Source organism: Carettochelys insculpta, chromosome 6 (genome assembly GCF_033958435.1).
Source record: "Carettochelys insculpta isolate YL-2023 chromosome 6, ASM3395843v1, whole genome shotgun sequence".
NCBI lineage: Eukaryota > Metazoa > Chordata > Testudines > Carettochelyidae > Carettochelys > Carettochelys insculpta.
The window spans coordinates 32,790,035-32,808,341 of NC_134142.1; the positions used below are offsets into that span (position 1 = coordinate 32,790,035).

Sequence of the window (18,307 nt, forward strand, 5' to 3'; positions counted from 1 at the left end):
ATTGTTTTATCGTGTGTGAACGTGCAATAAATCAATGGCCAGTGGCTCAGTCACTGCAGTGTGGATCCATTATGTAGCATTGACCTGCTAAACACATAGTTGTGACTTCAATCCTTGCAGGGGCCATTTAGGGAGCTGGGACAAATAGATTCTATTTTTAAAAAAAAAAGGTCAGGGATAGCAACAGCTCCTGCTGTGAGTACAGGGGACTGGACTCAATGACCGCTGAAGGTCCCCTCCAGCTCTATGGGATGGTATATCGCCAAGCCCTCATACTGAAAAACCGCTGCTCCACCTTTGGAAATCAAGGCACTTAAGTCAGCTTTCCTAAGCAGCAGCACCCCGCAGCGTGTGCAGGGGAGTTTCTCCAACACCGAGAAAGCCCCAAAGGGCGGCACCGGGTTGGCGCTGAATGAGCGGCACGAGACTGCCGGGACGTACTCGTTTTACCCGCCATGAGCGGCAGCCGCCGCAGCGTCAGGCAGCCTCAGAACAACGCACCAGCCCACCAACGTCTCCCGACGCCATGTTGGGAGCAGACTGGCCGGCGGGACTACATTTCCCAGCATGCTCGGGAAGCAGGCGGCGCCATCTTGCCCGGCTGGGCGACGGGGTTTCCTTAGCAAGCGGAGGGGAAGAAGCTGAGGTTCGGCCTATGGCTCTTTTCCCGGCCTTTGCCGGCGCCGCCGAGCCCGGGGAGACGCCAGCTAGCGGTAGCGAGGGCTCCTGGAGAGGTAACGTCCTCCTGAGGGGTCGCTCGCCGCGGCTCAGTGCCCTGGCAGTCTCCCCGCGCCTAGTGAGGAGACCGACCCGCGGCCAGTGCCGCCGCTCAAACCCCGCAGGCTCAAACCCCGCTCGTCTCTCCCCCGGCCGGCGCCGCCCTCTCGGCACCCCCCCGGCCAGGTCCAAGGAGTGGCCCCTGCCGTGGAGGTGGTGCCGGGCCAGGATCCCTCGGGGAAGGAGGCGGCGGCGGCCGCAGGAGGTGCAGGAAGGTGCCAGCTGCCCACGTGTAGGGGTGTGGGAAGGTGACCTCGGATTCAGGCCCTCTCCTTGGCACTGCTGAGCGCAGTTACTGGGTTCCCAGTCGCGATACTGCTGGGGATGAGAAAAAGATCAGTCCTGGCACCCCTCTCCCCTGTGGCTGCGCCGGGACGTGTGGTACATGAGCACCATGAACTCTGCTGCTTTTCGGGCCCTGCCCTCGGGGCGTTGCTCATCTGTTCCCTTGTACAGTAAACCCTCCAAGTGCACTGCTTCAGGTTGCGCGGAACTTGCTTTAACGGGAGTTAAGCACAAGTTGAAGCTGCTCTGCGGCTATCAGCCTGACTAGCCGTCTGCAGCTGCAGGCAGCTAGGCAGGCTGAGAGCCCCTTCTCCCAGCAGCAGTGCTGTCAGGCTGACAGCCAGGTGGCTGGGGGAAGACAGGGAGAAGCAGCCAGGAAACTGACGAGCCCTGCAAGCCTAGGGTTTACTGTATTCTTTGTGGTGGTTGTGTTAACTGTGGACCATTGCATCTGACAAAGTGGGTCTCTTTGATCACAAAAGCTTATGCTCCATAAAATCTGGTAGTTTAAGGTGCCACAGGACTTCTTGTTGTCTTTATGGACCAAGTTGATCTTTATATTTTTTACCCAAGTCGACAACACAAATAGATTTAGAAAATAAAAATAATTTTTTGTGCAAGGTAAGATGATTGTAGAGCAGACCTAAAACAGTACTACCTACACTTTTTCCAGGACTGTTCTCCACCCCCCTGGTTAACTATACTTTATATATCCTCTGAGCATCCTCTATCAAGCACAGAGTTTTCCTCTTATGCATATGCAGTTATAGAATTATTTATGTAGTCTTTATATTTTGTGGTTTACTGCTAATTGCACAATTGTTATACTTTTTTTGCTAATGCTTTGTGTTATGCACTTAGGGTTCTCATCCATTTTCTTTCTCATGCCTACCCAACGCGCTGTAAACAGCAACTATTTTTTTGCATATCCATTAGATTAAAAGTTAAGGTATCAAACGGTAGTTGTGTGGGCAGCAGGTCACAGTGGGCTCTGTGAATCGAAGTTGCTCAGGCTTCAGCCCTTGGGTGTTTGGGCTCCACTTTCTGCATGGGGCCCCAAGCAAGTCAACACCAGCCCTGAACTTTGGTTTATTTTAGTGGACCCCCTGATATCTGCTTACTGTTCCTGTCTGAGAGCCATTGTTGTACATGATGCTATGCTTTCTGTATAGCAGGGGTTAGCAAAGTGGAGAGCCAGACCTCTCAGAGGTCTTAGGCTCAGGCGTCTCGTTAAAAATGTTGAAACACGTTACTGGTTTTTGTATGTGTATTCATATTTATATACCGATTAATAAAATGTTTACATTCTACATACATATACTCTTACATGTGCTGAAATTTTGTTTTGTTTTTTTTTAATGTGAACATAACAGAAATTTCCATCAGTTTGGATTGCATTAGACAGGTTGGGAGCCCTGCTAATTGCAGGGATGAAAAGTGGGACCCAGTGTAAAACTTTGCTCATCCCTGCTCTAAAGATTGCTATGTCCTTCACAATGAGGGGACTTTTTAGCCATTTTGGGGGATCTTGTTGGGTAATGAAACCTGGATGGGCTGGGATGGATGGTACTGGTTAAAGTTCCAATCCTACAAATTATATTTTTGGGAAGACATTTGTGTACATATGTCAGAGAGGTAGCCGTGTTAGTCTGTATCTTCAAGAATAACAAGTCCTGTGTCACCTTATAGACTAACATATATTTTGGAGTATAAGCTTTGGTGGGCAAAGAACTGCTTCATCAGATGCATGAGTTGGGGGGAGGTTTCCAGAGGGGTATTTAAAGAGTGGGGTTCCAGTAAAAGGGAGGGCCAGAGCTGACAAGGTCTATTCAGCAAGGTGGAAATGGCCCATTATCAGTGGTATGTCTCAAAAGAGTCAAAAACAAGCTAGATCAGTCAGAGGCTAACAGAGACATATTAACACCCAGGGTAGAAAAGCTTCTTTTGTAAGGGGCCAGTCACTCCCAGTCTCTGTTTAATCCTTGGTTGATAAGAGTCAAATTTGCAAATAAATTGCAGGTCTGAGATTTCTCTCACCATTTGATTTTTGAAATTTCTTTGTTATAGGATTGCTACTTTTAAATCTGTTACTGAGTGTCCAGGGAGATTGAAGTGCTCTCCCACAGGTTTCTGTACATTACCGTTCCTGGTGTCTGATTTGTGTCCATTTATTCTTTTATGTAGAGGCTGTCCAGTTTGGCCAATGTAAATTGCAGTGGGACATTGCTGGCACATGATGGCATATATTATATTAGTAGATATGCAGGTAAAGGAGCCCCTGATGGTATGGTTGATGTTAGGTCCTGTGGTGATATCACTGATGTAGATATGTGAGCAGAGTTGGCAGTGAGGTTTGTTGCAGGAACTAGTTCCAGGTTTGGAGTACTGTGTTGTGATCTATAGTTGCTGGTGAGAATTTGTTTAAGGTTGGCAGGCTGTCTGTAGGCGAGGACAGGCCTGTCTCCCAAGATCTGTGAGAGTGAAGGATCATTGTCCAGGATGGGTTGCAGATCGCTGATGATGTATTGGAGAGGCCTTAGGTAGGGGCTATATTTGATGGCCAGTGGTGTCCTCTTGTTTTCCTTGAAAGGTCTGTCTTGTAGCAGGTGGCTTCTGGGTACCCATCTGGCTCTGTCAACCTGTTTCCTCATTTCCTTAGGTGGGTATTGTAGTTTGAGGAAAGCTTCGTAAAGGTCTTGTAGATGTTTGTCTCTCTCTGATGGATCAGAGCAAATGCGTTTGTACCTCAGTGCCTGGCTGTATGCAGTGGATCGTGTAGTGTGCCCTGGATGGAAGCTGGAGGCGTATAGGTAAGCATAGAGGTCTGTGGCTTTTGGTATAGGGTGGTATTTGTGACCATTGCTTATCTGCACAGTAGTGTCCAGGAAGTAGATTTCTTGTGTGGACTGGTCCAGGCTGAGGTTGATGGTGGGGTGGAAGCTGTTGAAATCACAGTGGAATTCTTCAAGAGCCTCCTTCCCATTGGTCCAGATGATGAAGATGTCGTCAGTGTAGTGCAGGTAGAGGAGGGGTGCTAGGGGACGAGAACTGAGAAAGCGTTGTTCCAGGTCAGCTTTAAAAATGTTGGCATACTGTGGGGCCATGGTGTATATGTGGCAATCCATCGGGGTTTTTCATGGTTTTCCAGTAGGGTTTTTCTCTGCTCATCCATTGTAACTTGCAGGGCTGTGACCTTAGCTTTATTTTACTGTGTGTGGGCCTGACGTCCTCACAACAATCCTCAATCTTGTGCAGTTGAAAATATATAGAACAAGAGATTGAGACTGAAGTTCAGATTTGGCTTCTGGGTTTTAGCAGTATTTCTAGGTCACAATTTTGTCCACAGGTAATTTTTTAAAGAAATAATTCATTTTAGATTGAGGAAGTCATTCAGCTATATTCCATTTTCTGCTGTTCTAGATTTTAACTTCTGTAATTTTAAAATGGAGTGTAAATATTTTATATTTATTTCAACATAACAGCCCCTGTGTTAATTTATTTCTTGTGCCTGAACTTGAAGAGGTAGTGGTAGAAAGTGAATTAGCAAACTAACACATCATTAATTTTCTAGAATTTCTGGAAATATCTTCTATAAATTATTAACTTCCACTAATTAACAGCTTGAACATATTTTAGTATATTATAAAAATATTAAATCTTTACAAACTATGATCCCATCATATTTCGTAAATTAAACAGAGTAAAATGAATGCGTGAATGAAAATTAGATATTGTAGAATGTGGTTTTGATGAAAGATTGCACTCTTTCCATGGTATCAGTGTGCCACCTGAGTGCAGGGGTCATTGTGCTGCTGAATGTATAATTTTTAGATGATACTTAATCACAAAGAGCATCTCGGGTTTTATTTAAGATTGTTGCATTTTTGTTTTTGTAAGAGTTGGGGTATTAATATTTTTAAGGGCCTGATTTTTTGTGTTCTAGTCAGAGACATTTCCTTCACTTGAGTCAGTGTTTCCCCAAAGTGTGGCACACGTACCAAGCAAAAGGATTTGAAGGGGTACGCAGCAGAAAATAAATTACCAAAAATCAGGAGATACACACTGGAATGGTATTGCAAGAGGGGTACGCTGATAAGGCTGAAGTCCCAAAAGGGGTCCACGTGTATTTTAAGTTTGGGAAACACTTAAGTAGTTGAAGATTTTTTTTTTTTTTAAGGAAGAATTTCTTAAGCACTATGATTTAGTGGATTGGGCATGGGAACTCTTGGGTTCTGAACATTGCACCAGCAGTCTTTCTCTCCTTGGATAAACCACTTAGCATCACTGTGCCATATGTAAAATGATGGTAGTACTTTAAATAATATAAATTATTGAAACATTTTCTACTATGAGCTATTTGTCAATATTTAAAATCAAACATGAAGCAAAGAATCAGATATGCAGTAATTACTTTTTATAGAGGCGTACAAAGAAGTATTTCAGACAAAATAATTACTCAGTAATGAGTTATTACGTATTTTATTATGCAGGTAAGCAATAATTTATTAATAATGGAAGTTGTATGGTTATACAGAATATCTGCAGTTCTCAAGTACATTGTCAGCACATAACCAAAAATATAAATGTGTTCAGTATATCCTCTGGGAAGGTGAAATGATTTTAATGAGGGCTGACTGACTTATTTCCAGTACTGTGCTGTTGCTACATATCTGACCAATTAGAATCTTTGCCAGTCAGTAAGTTTCCTCTTTCACTATGTTCATCTGGTTAATGTTGCACAGCCAAAATAGAGACTGGATTTGTCTCAGGAACTTTACAAAGTCTACTGTATGTTTGTGTAAACAAATAAAGAAAGAAAAGGTCATATACACAAAGGACTAAAGCTGGTCTTATTAAAATTCCGCAAATTCCTAGTACAGTAAACCTTCAATTTGATGGACTAATAGGGTGGAAGGGGTGTCTCTTAATACTGAAAGTCTATTAAATCTGAATCTGCAGGACTGGAGGCACCTAGCAAGGCGCACTAGGGAGCACGCCATCTGAGACCTGGGAGGAATGCAGTGGGCTGGGAGGAGAGAGCTTGGCAGTGGGTTCTTTGTGCTGTTTACAGAACATAGCCTCTGAGCTCACCTGCCACAAGCCACTCAGCACATGGCCCTGGGCTCCTCCAGCCCTTGTGGCTCCAGTGGTGGCGTCTCTAGTGAGTCACTGGCATTTATTTGGGGAGAGGAGAGGGAGGGCTGACTGGCAGATAGCGTCCATTGTTTCCAAAGTCTGTTAAATCAGGGTCTGTTAAATCAAGGGTTTGTTGTAATACCATTCAAGTCAGTGCAGTTAGTCTAGCTTTAAACAAGCGTCAGGCTTTGTCTAGATGAGCCCCCAGCTTCAAAGTGGGTATGGTAATTAGGGTGTTGGGAGATTATTAATAAAGTGCTGAGATGCATATGCAGCACTTCATTAGGCTAAATCTCCTCTGCAGCAACTTCGAAGTGTGAAACTTCGAAGTGCCGGCTTGCGTGTAGCCGCAGTTCGGCTGCGGGTACTTTAAAGTGCCTCATTAGCATAATGACAGCCACAGCACATCAGTTTTTCCTGAAAGAGGCTTTCTTGTTGGTTGCTACAACCATCAAAACATGCTGATTTATAATTAAATACACTAGGTTTGGTTCATTTGTTGCTGCCTAGGAGAGTATGCTTTAACTATATGCATTTATTTGAGCAATTATATAGCTTAGAATTTTTACTCTTATTGATTGTAAATTTTTGATATGTTAGAAACCGCATGAGGGAGCAGCAGCAAGTGGCAGCAGAGCCTGGAGCCCAGAGCTGCTTCCTGTCCCTGCATGTGGACCACACCTTGCCTGATCTGACCTGTGAGGCTCACAGTTCCAAATCCTCCACCTTGCTGTAAGCTGGATTCTAAGGAGGGGAGCCTCAAACCTCATGATTTAGATCCAGACAAGCCACAGTCCAGATTCAGACCATGGGCTGGAGGCTCCCCTCTCCCGAACTAGATAATTAACTTTTTTGCTCATGGCTAAGGATAAAATTGCCATACAGGTCACGGAAATAATGGATTCCTCGGCCTTCAGAGGCCTCCTTGACATTTTCTGCTTCAGCCCTGGTGGTGCTGGAGGGGACCCAGATGGTGTGGGGACCTCCAGAGCTCCTCCCCTTCCTTCAGCAGGGTGTGGGCTCTGACCTCTGTAGGAACTGGGCTTCAGTTGTTCCTGGTCAGCCCCTCCTCCCATTATTTTTTACAAAAGTCACAGACAGGTCATTGGCTTTCATGAATTTTTGTTTATTGCCTGCAACTTGTGTCTTTTACTAAAACCAGCCATGACAAAATCTTAATCTTACTAATGATATGTGTTAAACTGTTAGGATAGTAAATGGAATTCAGTTATAAACACCCAGTAGCATATAAAATGAATTATTAAACAAAATGTCTAAATGTTTTGATAAGAGAAGTTTATGTATCCAAAACATATTTCACATTTACAACTAAATAATTTATTAACAGAGAGATTAACTGCACTCAGTGAATTAAGCTGATTATTTCAAGTTATCATGGGAAGATTTTCAAATATGCCTACGTGAAAGTGATTGGAATTTAATTTCTTAATCTTGTCTAAGTTTAAAAATGAGACAATTCCTTAATTATTTAAGATGATCTGTTGTGCCATATTCATAAAGGTTGGCCTCAAAAGTTAGATATTTCCCTCTAATTTTTTTCTTTACCTAGAAAAACAGCATTTAACTCTGTTTTGATATAGACTTATGGGTTTAGCATATCAATTGTTGTTAAAATATTTGACTATATTTTAATAAGTTTAAGCTTTAACATATTTTGTATTATATTCAAATTTCATTTTAAACAGGGTTATTATAAAAGAGTTATTATCAAAAATCAAATAAATTTGACAATCATACAAATCTGATTTTTTTTTTCTTTTAAAATCATTTATTTTTATCTGAGTCCCAGTCGGAGAGACTGCATGTGGTAGGCTTGCAGATTCAAACTGATAACAATATCTTCACTTAGGTTCTCCTGGGGGCATTCTGTTCTCAAAAAATTAAAAATTCTGCACACGCTATTTTAAAGATCTGCACATTATGTTTTTTAAAATAATGCTACATAATCATGTCAGTTTAAATTATTTTGGTAATGTATTTCAAAATACCTGTCAGCAAGTATGTCTGTAACAATACAGACATGCACAAAAATTTCCCTTGGAGCAGATTAAAGAAACCCTTATGACAACCAAATTCCCTTTTTTTCTGCCCCCTTCCTTCCTCTAGTACAGCCCCAGCCCTTCCTAGCCAATATAGCTGAACAGCCTCTCGGGGCTCAGCCTTCCCCCTCTGGTCTCCTAGTCTAGAGATCTGTATTCTCTTTCCTCCTAGAGCTGTGGGGCTGCCCCAGCCCAAATACCTTCACTTTCTTGCCCTGCTCTTGCCCAGATATCTGCATCTCCCTTCCCTGAAAACAACCCTGGCCCTTGCAAGCCCAGACACCTGCCCACCCCTTGCTGGCCTGGGATTCAGAGGGAGAAATAGCTTGATGTGTGGTCCCAGGCTTGTGTGCACTTCCCTGCACACTGTCCTCTCCCTTAGGGCATACTGGAAAATGCAGCTGCTAGGAACTGTCTACTCTTGCTCTCCCTTTCCCAGGCTACTCGGGCCCACTTCTGGAGGAAAGAAAATTCTGCATGTGCAAAATGAATTTCTGCAAAATTCTGTATTGTGCATTCTGGCAAGTTTTACTTCAGTGAGTGAGCCGTGTTCATATAAGGCCCTAAGAGGGACAAGATACAGGACAACAGTTCAGGGAAGTGACACGTAAGAGATTTTGTTGTGGAATTGTATGGAAGTATTCTTGAAAGAAGTGGATTTTGAAAGAGGAGAGAAATGTGATTTGGAGAACAGGGACCATGTGCCTGTTTAAATATATGGGGCCAGCTGGATAGAAAACACAAAGGCAACAGTGAATGAAGGAGCAGGAAGTAAAAGAGGGCTGTGAAGAGAGTGAGGCACAAGAGAGAAGTAAGTGAAAGTATACTATTTTTTCATTATCACCACCACCACAAGCATCGTGGTAACAGTGGAATTTGAGGGTTAAATGTTTTTTCCTCCAATAGCTTTTCATCACGATTCTGAAAAGCTGAAAAAAACTAGGAGGAAGAATACAGAAAATATTTACTATTAGGAAAATAGGTTCTTTGTTTATTTCATGAATAAAGTTTCCCTTTCTTTATTCTCCAAAAGAAATCTATATCTTCTCTTTCACCATTCTGTTATGAAGGTGATTTTGATGGCACAGAAAACAATTCTGGCAGTGATTAAGCAACATGAACTGATGAATTTTTAAACACACAAAGGCCGTGTCTACACTAGCCCCAAACTTCGAAATGGCCACGCAAATGGCCATTTCGAAGTTTACTAATGAAGCGCTGAAATGCATATTCAGCGCTTCATTAGCATGCGGGCGGCCGCGGCACTTCGAAATTGACGTGGCTAGCCGCAGCGCAGCTCGTCCCAACGGGGCTCCTTTACGAAAGGACCCTGCCTACTTCGAAGTTCCCTTATTCCCATGAGCTGATGGGAATAAGGGGACTTCGAAGTAGGCGGGGTCCTTTCGTAAAGGAGCCCTGTTGGGACGAGCTGCGCGGCGGCTAGCCGCGTCAATTTCGAAGTGCCGCGGCCGCCCGCATGCTAATGAAGCGCTGAATATGCATTTCAGTGCTTCATTAGTAAACTTCGAAATGGCCATTTGCGTGGCCATTTCAAAGTTTGGGGCTAGTGTAGATGTAGCCAAAGTTGGTATTGGTAAAAATCACCAGCAATGAAATGCAGGGAAATGAACTTACTTCCATATCTTACCACTATCCATAAAATGTCTTGTCAAAATTTTGGAGAAGTAATCACGTAAAATGCATCTTAGTATATCAGAATTAAATGTGTATGTTCTTGCTTTCATTTAATGCAGGAGTAATGGTATACTAGTGGCTAGAGGAGGGCAAATCCAGGTTTTGGGTCTAATCCTGACTGTGAATTTGTACAAGTAACAAAGTTGCCAAGTGTCCCTATCTGTAAAATGGGTTTAAAGACACTTTTCACTTAGATAGTATTTTGAAACGTAATTAGTTTATATACATGAAGTGCAGTTGAAGGCAGTAAATACCAAGGTTTATTATTTATTGTAACACAATCTTACTGCTTTTCTGAATTTTTAAGGTAAAATAATTTTTGTGTGGGAGTAGTGTTTAAGAGGTTTGTACTGAAATATCTAGGGAAAGCTCTGTATGAATAATACAAGCATTTATGCATTCTAATAAACATTGTTAACCTTGAGAATGATATATTCCTTTTTGAAGTCGTCTAGCATTTTTATATTTTAGTAGTTACACAACTGTTGCTTGGGGCATTAAAACTTCCTGGTTTTGACATTCCCCATACAAAGAGTTCTAAAGGATGTGAAACTTTCATTTTTACATTTTTAAGTATTGTTTTGTAGCATTTTACTTAAAACTTAGATTTGATGTCATGGGAGGATTCCATCTCCTAAAATATTTTATGATGTGCTAAAATCCGCCTAAGTTGAAAATTTCATTGATTGCTTTCTACTATCCTTCCCTCTTATAAATTACTTTAGTGTCATTTGCTGTGAATTAAGATGTCTGCTAACTAGATGCATCTGCAACTTTAAAGAGCACAGCAGACTAAATTTTGTACATCTGACATTTTTCTCTATCTGCAGAATTGGACTGGCTTAACAATCCAAGCTTCTGCACAGAAGATGCATTGAAACTGCACCAGCACACTGCAAAGGCTGCAGATCTTACTGCTGAGAAATCACAAGTTATAAGGTAAAGGTTCTTTGCAACTTTTTAAATAATCTCTTTCAAATGTCCTCTTTTGTTATAGTTGTTGCAAGTGTTACCAAATTCAGGAGCTTACGGTGCTTTTCATCACATGATTTACTGTTCATCGTACCAATGAAAGATATTACTTTACACACTTTGACTATGTCTACACTAGCCCCCCTGCCTTTTGAAAGGGGGATGCTAATGAGACACTTTAGGATATGCTAATGAGGCATTGCAATGAATATGCAGCACCTCATTAGCGTAATGGTGACTGCGGCACTTCGAAAGTGCCGCTATCGATCGCGCGCAGCTCATTTATGTGTGGTCCTTTTCGAAAGGACTCCTCACAATTCAAAATCCTCTTATTCCTGCAACCAAATAGGAATAAGGGGATTTCGAAGTGTGCAGAGTCCTTTTGAAAAGGACCTCGTGTAGATGAGCTGTGCGTGATCAAAAGCAGCACTTTAGAAGTGCTGTGGCCATCATTATGCTAATAAGGCGCTGCATATTCATTGCAGTGCCTCCTTAGCATATCCCAAAGTGTCTCATTAGGATCCCTCCTTTCAAAAGGGGGGAGCTAGTGTAGACATAGTCTTTGTCACTCAGCTCACTGGTTAGAAAGCCAGAATTGTGTAATTTGTAAAACTATGGAGAATTATTGCATTTCCTTTCATTTCAAATAATGAGAAATTATCTTTTTAAAATTACTTTTCCATTAGCTTTTCACTGATGCGTTAATATCATTACTAATTTTGATTATAAGATGGCGCTGAGTGATTTCATGATTTTTTATTAGCTTTTAAATGTTCTAAGTGCTAATAGGCATCATTTTTGTGATTTCCTCCCCCACCCCACCTTTATGAAAACCAATTCAAATAGCTCCCTAGTATAGTTGACTATAGAAAATTGTCAGTTATAAACTGTGCAGATATGTGAATTGATACAATACTGTCTCTGTGAAGTTGTGGAGATGCAATGCAATGTGATAGATCACTTAAAAGGTTGACTAAAGTTAATTTTTTATTTTAAAAAATTGATCCAGTTTTATAGAATGCAGTGTTGCATTTTAAACATTTTGCCCAAGAAGTGCAATACTGTACATACTGAGTTAAGACAGGTGTTTTCTACAGCAGTTCTGGAGTATGTGGGTGAGGTTCTGTGGCCCATAACTTGCAGGAGGTCAGACTACAATAGATGATCACAATGGTCCCTTCAGACCTTAAAGTCTGAGTTAGATTAAAACAGCAAGTTCTGAACTTCAGTGATGTTAAATTTGGAACAGAGTCCCTTTGGTTAGTTTGTTGGCTGCTCTTTGTAATGACGGAAGATGTGTTCATTACAAGAATCAAAGCTGAACCCATCTTTATTCACCAACTTATTTGTGAAATGGGTTATTACAATATAACTTCTGTTGCTAAAATTGCCCAAACTTTGTATATTTGTCATTTTCCTCCAAGTCTTTATAGGCTTGGAATGTGATAAAGCAAAAGGAATTCTTAATTATATAAACAGCATATTTTAAATAAAAATATTAGTGTTAAACTGTCAATGAAAATATACAGAGGAATTAATTTGATTACTTATTTTTAGTACTTTTTAGGGGTTTTCCCCAATGATGGGCAGTGCTGCATCTAGTGTTTCATCCCTTTTCACCCATTCCCAGCTTCTGGGAAACTGCTGTTAGGAATACATTGTTCTAGTGGTTAGTTTCTCTCACATTATTTCCTATCTGAATTTGTTGAATTTGTGTAGCTTCAGTTTCTAGCCATTGGATCATGTTTTACCTTTCTCTGCTAGATTGAACAGTCCACTATTAAACATGTGGTCCCCATTTAGATACTTAAAATGGCAATCAATTAACTCCCTAATCTCCTTTGTGATAAATTATATAAATAGAGCTCTTCGAGGCTATCATTATAAGATGTCTATTCTAATTCTTTAATTTTTCTCATGGCTTTTTTCTAAACCTTCTCCAATTTATCAACAGCATTGAATTGTGGGGCAGAACTGGACAAAGTGTTCTAGCAGTAGTTATATCAGAGCCAAGTATTGAAGTAAAATAACATCTCTACTCCCACGTGAAAGATTTGTCATGAGTAATTAAAAAAAATCAGTAATTTTAAAGGTGAAGGTGGTGGCTATTACCTAGCTTACTTCCGCTTGTGTTTTAACCATTGATGCAAGTCACAGACTAGGGTATGAGGAACTTGTATGAACTTTCTCACAAGTGAGATTTATTTAAAATTATTTTAACTATGTAAAGAATTTGTTTTTAAGCAGGAGTCCTTCAAGAGCAGAGCTCTCAGGAGAAAGTGACACCAATGAAGTTCTAAAAAAATCAACAAAGAAACGGAAAGAAAAAAAGAAAAAGCAGTATCACCACAAGAAAAGAAAAAAGAAAACCAGAGTGGAATCAAGTAACAGTGAGACAGACTCGGACAGCAATTGTGTGAAGGATAAACCTAGAGAAAGTAATACAAACCATAAAAGAAAAGTAGCAGCACTGAAGTATGTAACATTTTATGAATATGCTTAGATGTACTCCCATTCTAATATGTGTTGTTTGAAGTGGTTAAATGAGAATGCTGTCACCAGTGGGTCATTTCTCTTATTCTCTTGTTAAGATTAAACTTCCATTGTAACTGTCTTAGAACACACGAACACTTGTACATATTTTTATTGTTGCAAGAAAAATTGATGAGGAATACTTTATGAAGCATTCTCTAGAGCTGAGCAGAGTAGGAGGGCAATGAAAAATGTGATGTTTTTTAAATTTTTGTTCCCTGTGAATTTTTTAAAAATCTTTGTTTCCTTATATTAATCCTTGAGTAACCTTTTGTATTTTACAGCAAACTATATAATGTTCCTAGATTCTGCAGAAAGGAGTTATTGAATAATGAAGCAAAAATGTGTTTTTCCTAAGGGGAAGTGTTTTATTATACTCTGTATTTGTAATTTCCCCTCTCAGCAATGGGCATTCATTATAAGATATATATTCACAGTACACCCCCGTCTTACACAGGGGTTGCATTCTTACAACATCCATGTAAGTCTGATTTCCTCTGCAACTTGGGAGAGCCAGGAAACTGAGGGCACAAGCTCTGGTCAGTTTCCTGGCTCCAACCAGCAGAGGGAATCCAGGGAGCAGGCACAAGGCGACTCCCCTCCTCTTGCAGAGTCAGGATACTGACCAGGACAGCTGACTCTCGGCTGCCACCAGTGACAGGAGCAGCTACCGCCCCTGACAGGAGTGGCAAAACTTCTTCTGTCATGGGTGGCGGCTCAGTCAGCTGCTGCCCCTGACAAGAGTGGGGAAACCTCTCCCACCAGTGGTGGCAGCCCAGTCACTCAGAGGAGAGTTAACCCAAGATACGTGCAACTCGAGTGTGTGTATCTTGGGGGTGTCTACTGTATATCTGTATATCTATATATATTTTATATTTGTTTAGTATTTTGCCATTCATTAGAATGCAGTGTGTTTCATACACTTTATTTTCCATTATACATTAATTAAAATTTGAATGAAAAGTCATGTTTTATATCAGTTGCTCTGAATTGGGGTACACATATCACTGGAGGTATGCACAAGTGTTCCAGGGAGACCATCAACTCATCTTGATGTTTGGCTAGTTTTACAACAAAGTCATAGATTCACTGAAGATTATGGTTGGAAGAAACATTGGAATGTCATCCAGTTCAACCCTCGTCCCCTGCTCAAAGCAGGACCAACCTCATTTAAATCTTTCTAGCCAGGGCTGTTAGGCTTAGCCTTAAAGACCTCTAAGGGTAGAGATTCCATCATCTCCCTAAGGCAACCCATTCAAGTACTTCATCACCCTTTTTGTGAAATAGTTGTTCCTAATATCCAACCTATACCACTCCACTGCAACTTGAGACCATTGTTGCTTCTTCTGTCATTTGTCATCACTGAGAATATCATAACACTATCCTCTTTGGAAGCCCCCCCTCAGGGAGCTGAAGGCTGCTATCAAATCCCCACTCTTTTTTTTTCTTCAGACTAAATAAGACCAGTTTGCTCAGATTCTTTTCATAAGTCGTGTGCCTGTTTCCTGATCATTTTTGCTGCTCTCTGCTGGACTCTCTCTGATTTGTTTTTATCCTTTCTGTAGTGCAGGGAGGGGTAGAAGGGAGGCGGGGGACTAGATGTTGTATTCTAGATCAGTCTCACCAATGCCAAACAGAGGGGAATATATGCTTTCTTCCATCTGCTCACTCCCTATTAATGCAGCCCAATATGCTATCAGCTTTCTTGGCAACAAGCGCACGCTTTTGGCTCATATGCAGCTTCTCATATGCTGTAATATCCAAGTCTTTTTTTTTACAGAACTGCCACTTAGTCAGTCAGTCCCCAGCCTTTAGTAGTACATGGTATTGTTTTGCCCTAAATGCAAGACACTGTCCTTGTCCTTGTTTGGACCTCATCAGATTTCTTTTGGCCTAGTCCTCCAAATTGTCTAAATCACTATGGATCCTATCCTACTCTCCAGCATATCTAACTTCCCCCCATTTTAGTATCTCTCTGTGAATTTGCAATCCATCCCATCATCTGGATTATTAGAGAAGATGTTGATCAAAACCAGCATCAGGACCGACCCTAGGGCACTCTGCTTGGTAATGGTTGCCAGTTAGACATTAGCAGTTAATCACTACCCATTGAGCCTGATGATCCAGCAAGCTGTCTATCCATTATATAGTCCATTCGTCCAAACCACGCTTCTTTAACTTGCTGGCAGGAATATTGTGGAAAATCATGTCAAAAGCTTTGCTAAAGTCAAAGCCAGTTATCCAGAGCCAGTTAGCTCATCATAGAAGTCAGTTAGATAGGTCAGGCATGACTTGCTCTTGGTTATTCCATGTTGACTGTTCCTGATCATCTTCCTGTCCTTCAAGTGTTTCAAAATGGATTCATTGAGGACTAGTTCCATGATTTACCAGGTAGTACTAACATTTCATATAGATGTTGACTGGTTATGTTGCTCTATATTTTGTACACCGAAATGTAAGTACGATATTTATATTCCAGTTGATTCATTTAGAATTATATGATAATGAGAAAGTAAAAGCGTGCTGTGATTTTTGTCTATTTGTGTCAAAATTAGACACATTTTTTGTAGACAGATATTTTTAAAATTAGGTGAAACTGGGAGTATACAAGACAGATCAGGCTTCTGAATGGGGTACAGTAGTCTGGGAAGGTTGAGAGCTGCTGTATTATATCACCTGTTGGCTTTCTGCTTTCAGAGGCACTAAAATAATGAGTAACTAGTCATCTGTATGTAGCATGAACATTTTTAAAGTGACCAGAATGATGATTTGTATAAGAAAAAGACTTGTTTTGTACATTGGGTGCCCAAAGTCAAAAAGCAGGCCTTTCATTTTGCACTGATTACACCCATTAGTCTTTGATCAGCTAAACATAGTTCATGTGCCCAAATAAAAGGACTGATGTTCTTGTAGGGTATCTATAATGTGCACATAGGTTGTGTACATAATTTCTTTCTAAGAAAATTTGAAACACTCGAAGTATAAATTCTGTTAAATTTTATGTTTAAAACTTGCGCTCATATTGACTTTGAAATGTGCAGACTTATTCCTATTCGCATTCCTGTATGAAATGTAAGCTATGAAACTCCCTTGAATGCCTTGGTCCTAGGGGAAAGTTCGAAAACTTTTGAGGCTCTGAAGCTACTCTTTTAAGAGTCTCTCATTTATAATACAAGTGTGAAATCAGAATTCACTTTATCTTGCAGTTCTTCGAGAAATACCTTAGCTATACCTCTTTTAAAAAGTCACTTGTGCGACTAATTAATATAAAATTTACATTTTACTTAGTGTGGATTGATATTATTACAGAAAATCACCATAACACACTCATATTTTCCCTTTTTTAATACAGTTACAGAAGAAGTTAACAGCAATAGTTTTTTCTTGTAAACTTTAGACTTAGTAAAGAAACCCATATATCAAATCCTGTTGAGCACTTTACGTGCTCCCATTTTGGAAATGCAGTGAATGATTTTCTCTTTAAAGTTCAGTGTGTTGTTGGTCCCAGTGCTAAATTTCCACTTAAGTTTTCCCATCTCTTTCACCATTGTGTGACTTTTTGGTTAAATGGTACATGTACCGTGGCCTTTTGAATGTGTATAATTTTATTATGGGATCTAGAAATGTTAAGTTTCTTGGGTTTGTAAATGCTTAATGCTTAACTCAGATGTACAGAAAATGCTTTTTTCCATTTTCTTCAGTGTGGAAGACAAAACATCAAATGTTGCCACCAGTCGCTTTGTTTGGCTTGAGGATATTCAGGCTTTGACGTCAGAAATCTTCAGAACAGACAAGAAACCAGACCCTGCGAACTGGGAATACAAGTCACCATATCGAGGGGATATAGCAAGGTATAATGGGCTGCTTTGTTTTGCTAATTAAAATATCTCAAGGGATGTTAGTCATGAGATATGAAAAGTTGAAACTAAAAATATGTATAATACATAAAACCATGCTCTGAAGTATCCTTAGCCTCTGTTTGCCAGAAGCTGAAAATGGACAATGGGGCGGCTTACTTGATGATTACCTGTTCTGTTAATTCCCAGTGAAGCACCTGGCTTTGCTACTGGTAGAGGACAGGATAGTCTATTCTGTATCGAAACTCAACTTTAGGGTGTATGAAAATAGTTTTTAACGTCATAAAAAATGTCCTAGAGTAATAAGTGATTTCATGTTTACGCATGATGGTCTCAATATTATGGTGTCCAGTTACTCGTCACTGCACATTTAGAACTACCATAAGAAGCAATGTTGTTTAGCAGAGCACGTGGAGTGGACATCAGGAATCAGACTGGCAGTGGGTCTAGCAGTGCCTGGGGGCTGGATGTTAGGAATCCTTAGTTCTGTTCTAGCTTCTCTCTCTGACCTGTTATGGTTTTCTTAACATCTCTGTGCCTGGTATTTAAAATGGGGATAATGCTTAGGGCAAGGGTAGCCAACCAATTAGGGACTAAAAGCCATGTGGATAGAGTGCAGAGAGCTACATGTTATATATTTATTTTTATCTATCTACTTATCTGTATGTAAAAATAAATATATATAATATGTGGCTCAATGCCCTTCCCCAGAACCAGGCACCCCCTACCTCCTTGCTCTAACCCAATGTCCTCCCCCTCCTCCAGAGCCAAACCCTTTCAAATCCCCTCATCCTCCACTCTAACTCAATGCCCTCCCTCTCGGCCAGCCGCCCCCAGCTCCCCCTGCTCTAACCCGATGCTGGAGGCTCACCAGAGCTGCTGCCACCACACGCTTCTCCCATCACCAAATGGCAGGGTGCGCTTGTAGAATGGTGGGGGCACTCTTGGCACACGCCTCTGAGGGGGAGCATTTAATGGCTCAAAGAGCTGTTG

General features: G+C 41.0%; 1 protein-coding gene across 1 annotated transcript in view; it reads left to right on the forward strand.

The window, feature by feature from the left end:
- The first annotated feature begins 552 nt into the window (after nucleotides 1-552).
- NRDE2 (NRDE-2, necessary for RNA interference, domain containing) overlaps nucleotides 553-18,307 on the forward strand; it is a 66,270-nt gene continuing 48,515 nt past the window's right edge. Inside the window, 5 exon segments of the mRNA XM_074996640.1 lie at nucleotides 553-608; nucleotides 610-734; nucleotides 10,784-10,892; nucleotides 13,173-13,400; nucleotides 17,159-17,308. Of these exon segments, the coding sequence (XP_074852741.1) occupies nucleotides 568-608; nucleotides 610-734; nucleotides 10,784-10,892; nucleotides 13,173-13,400; nucleotides 17,159-17,308 (653 nt within the window). The 5' untranslated portion in view covers nucleotides 553-567.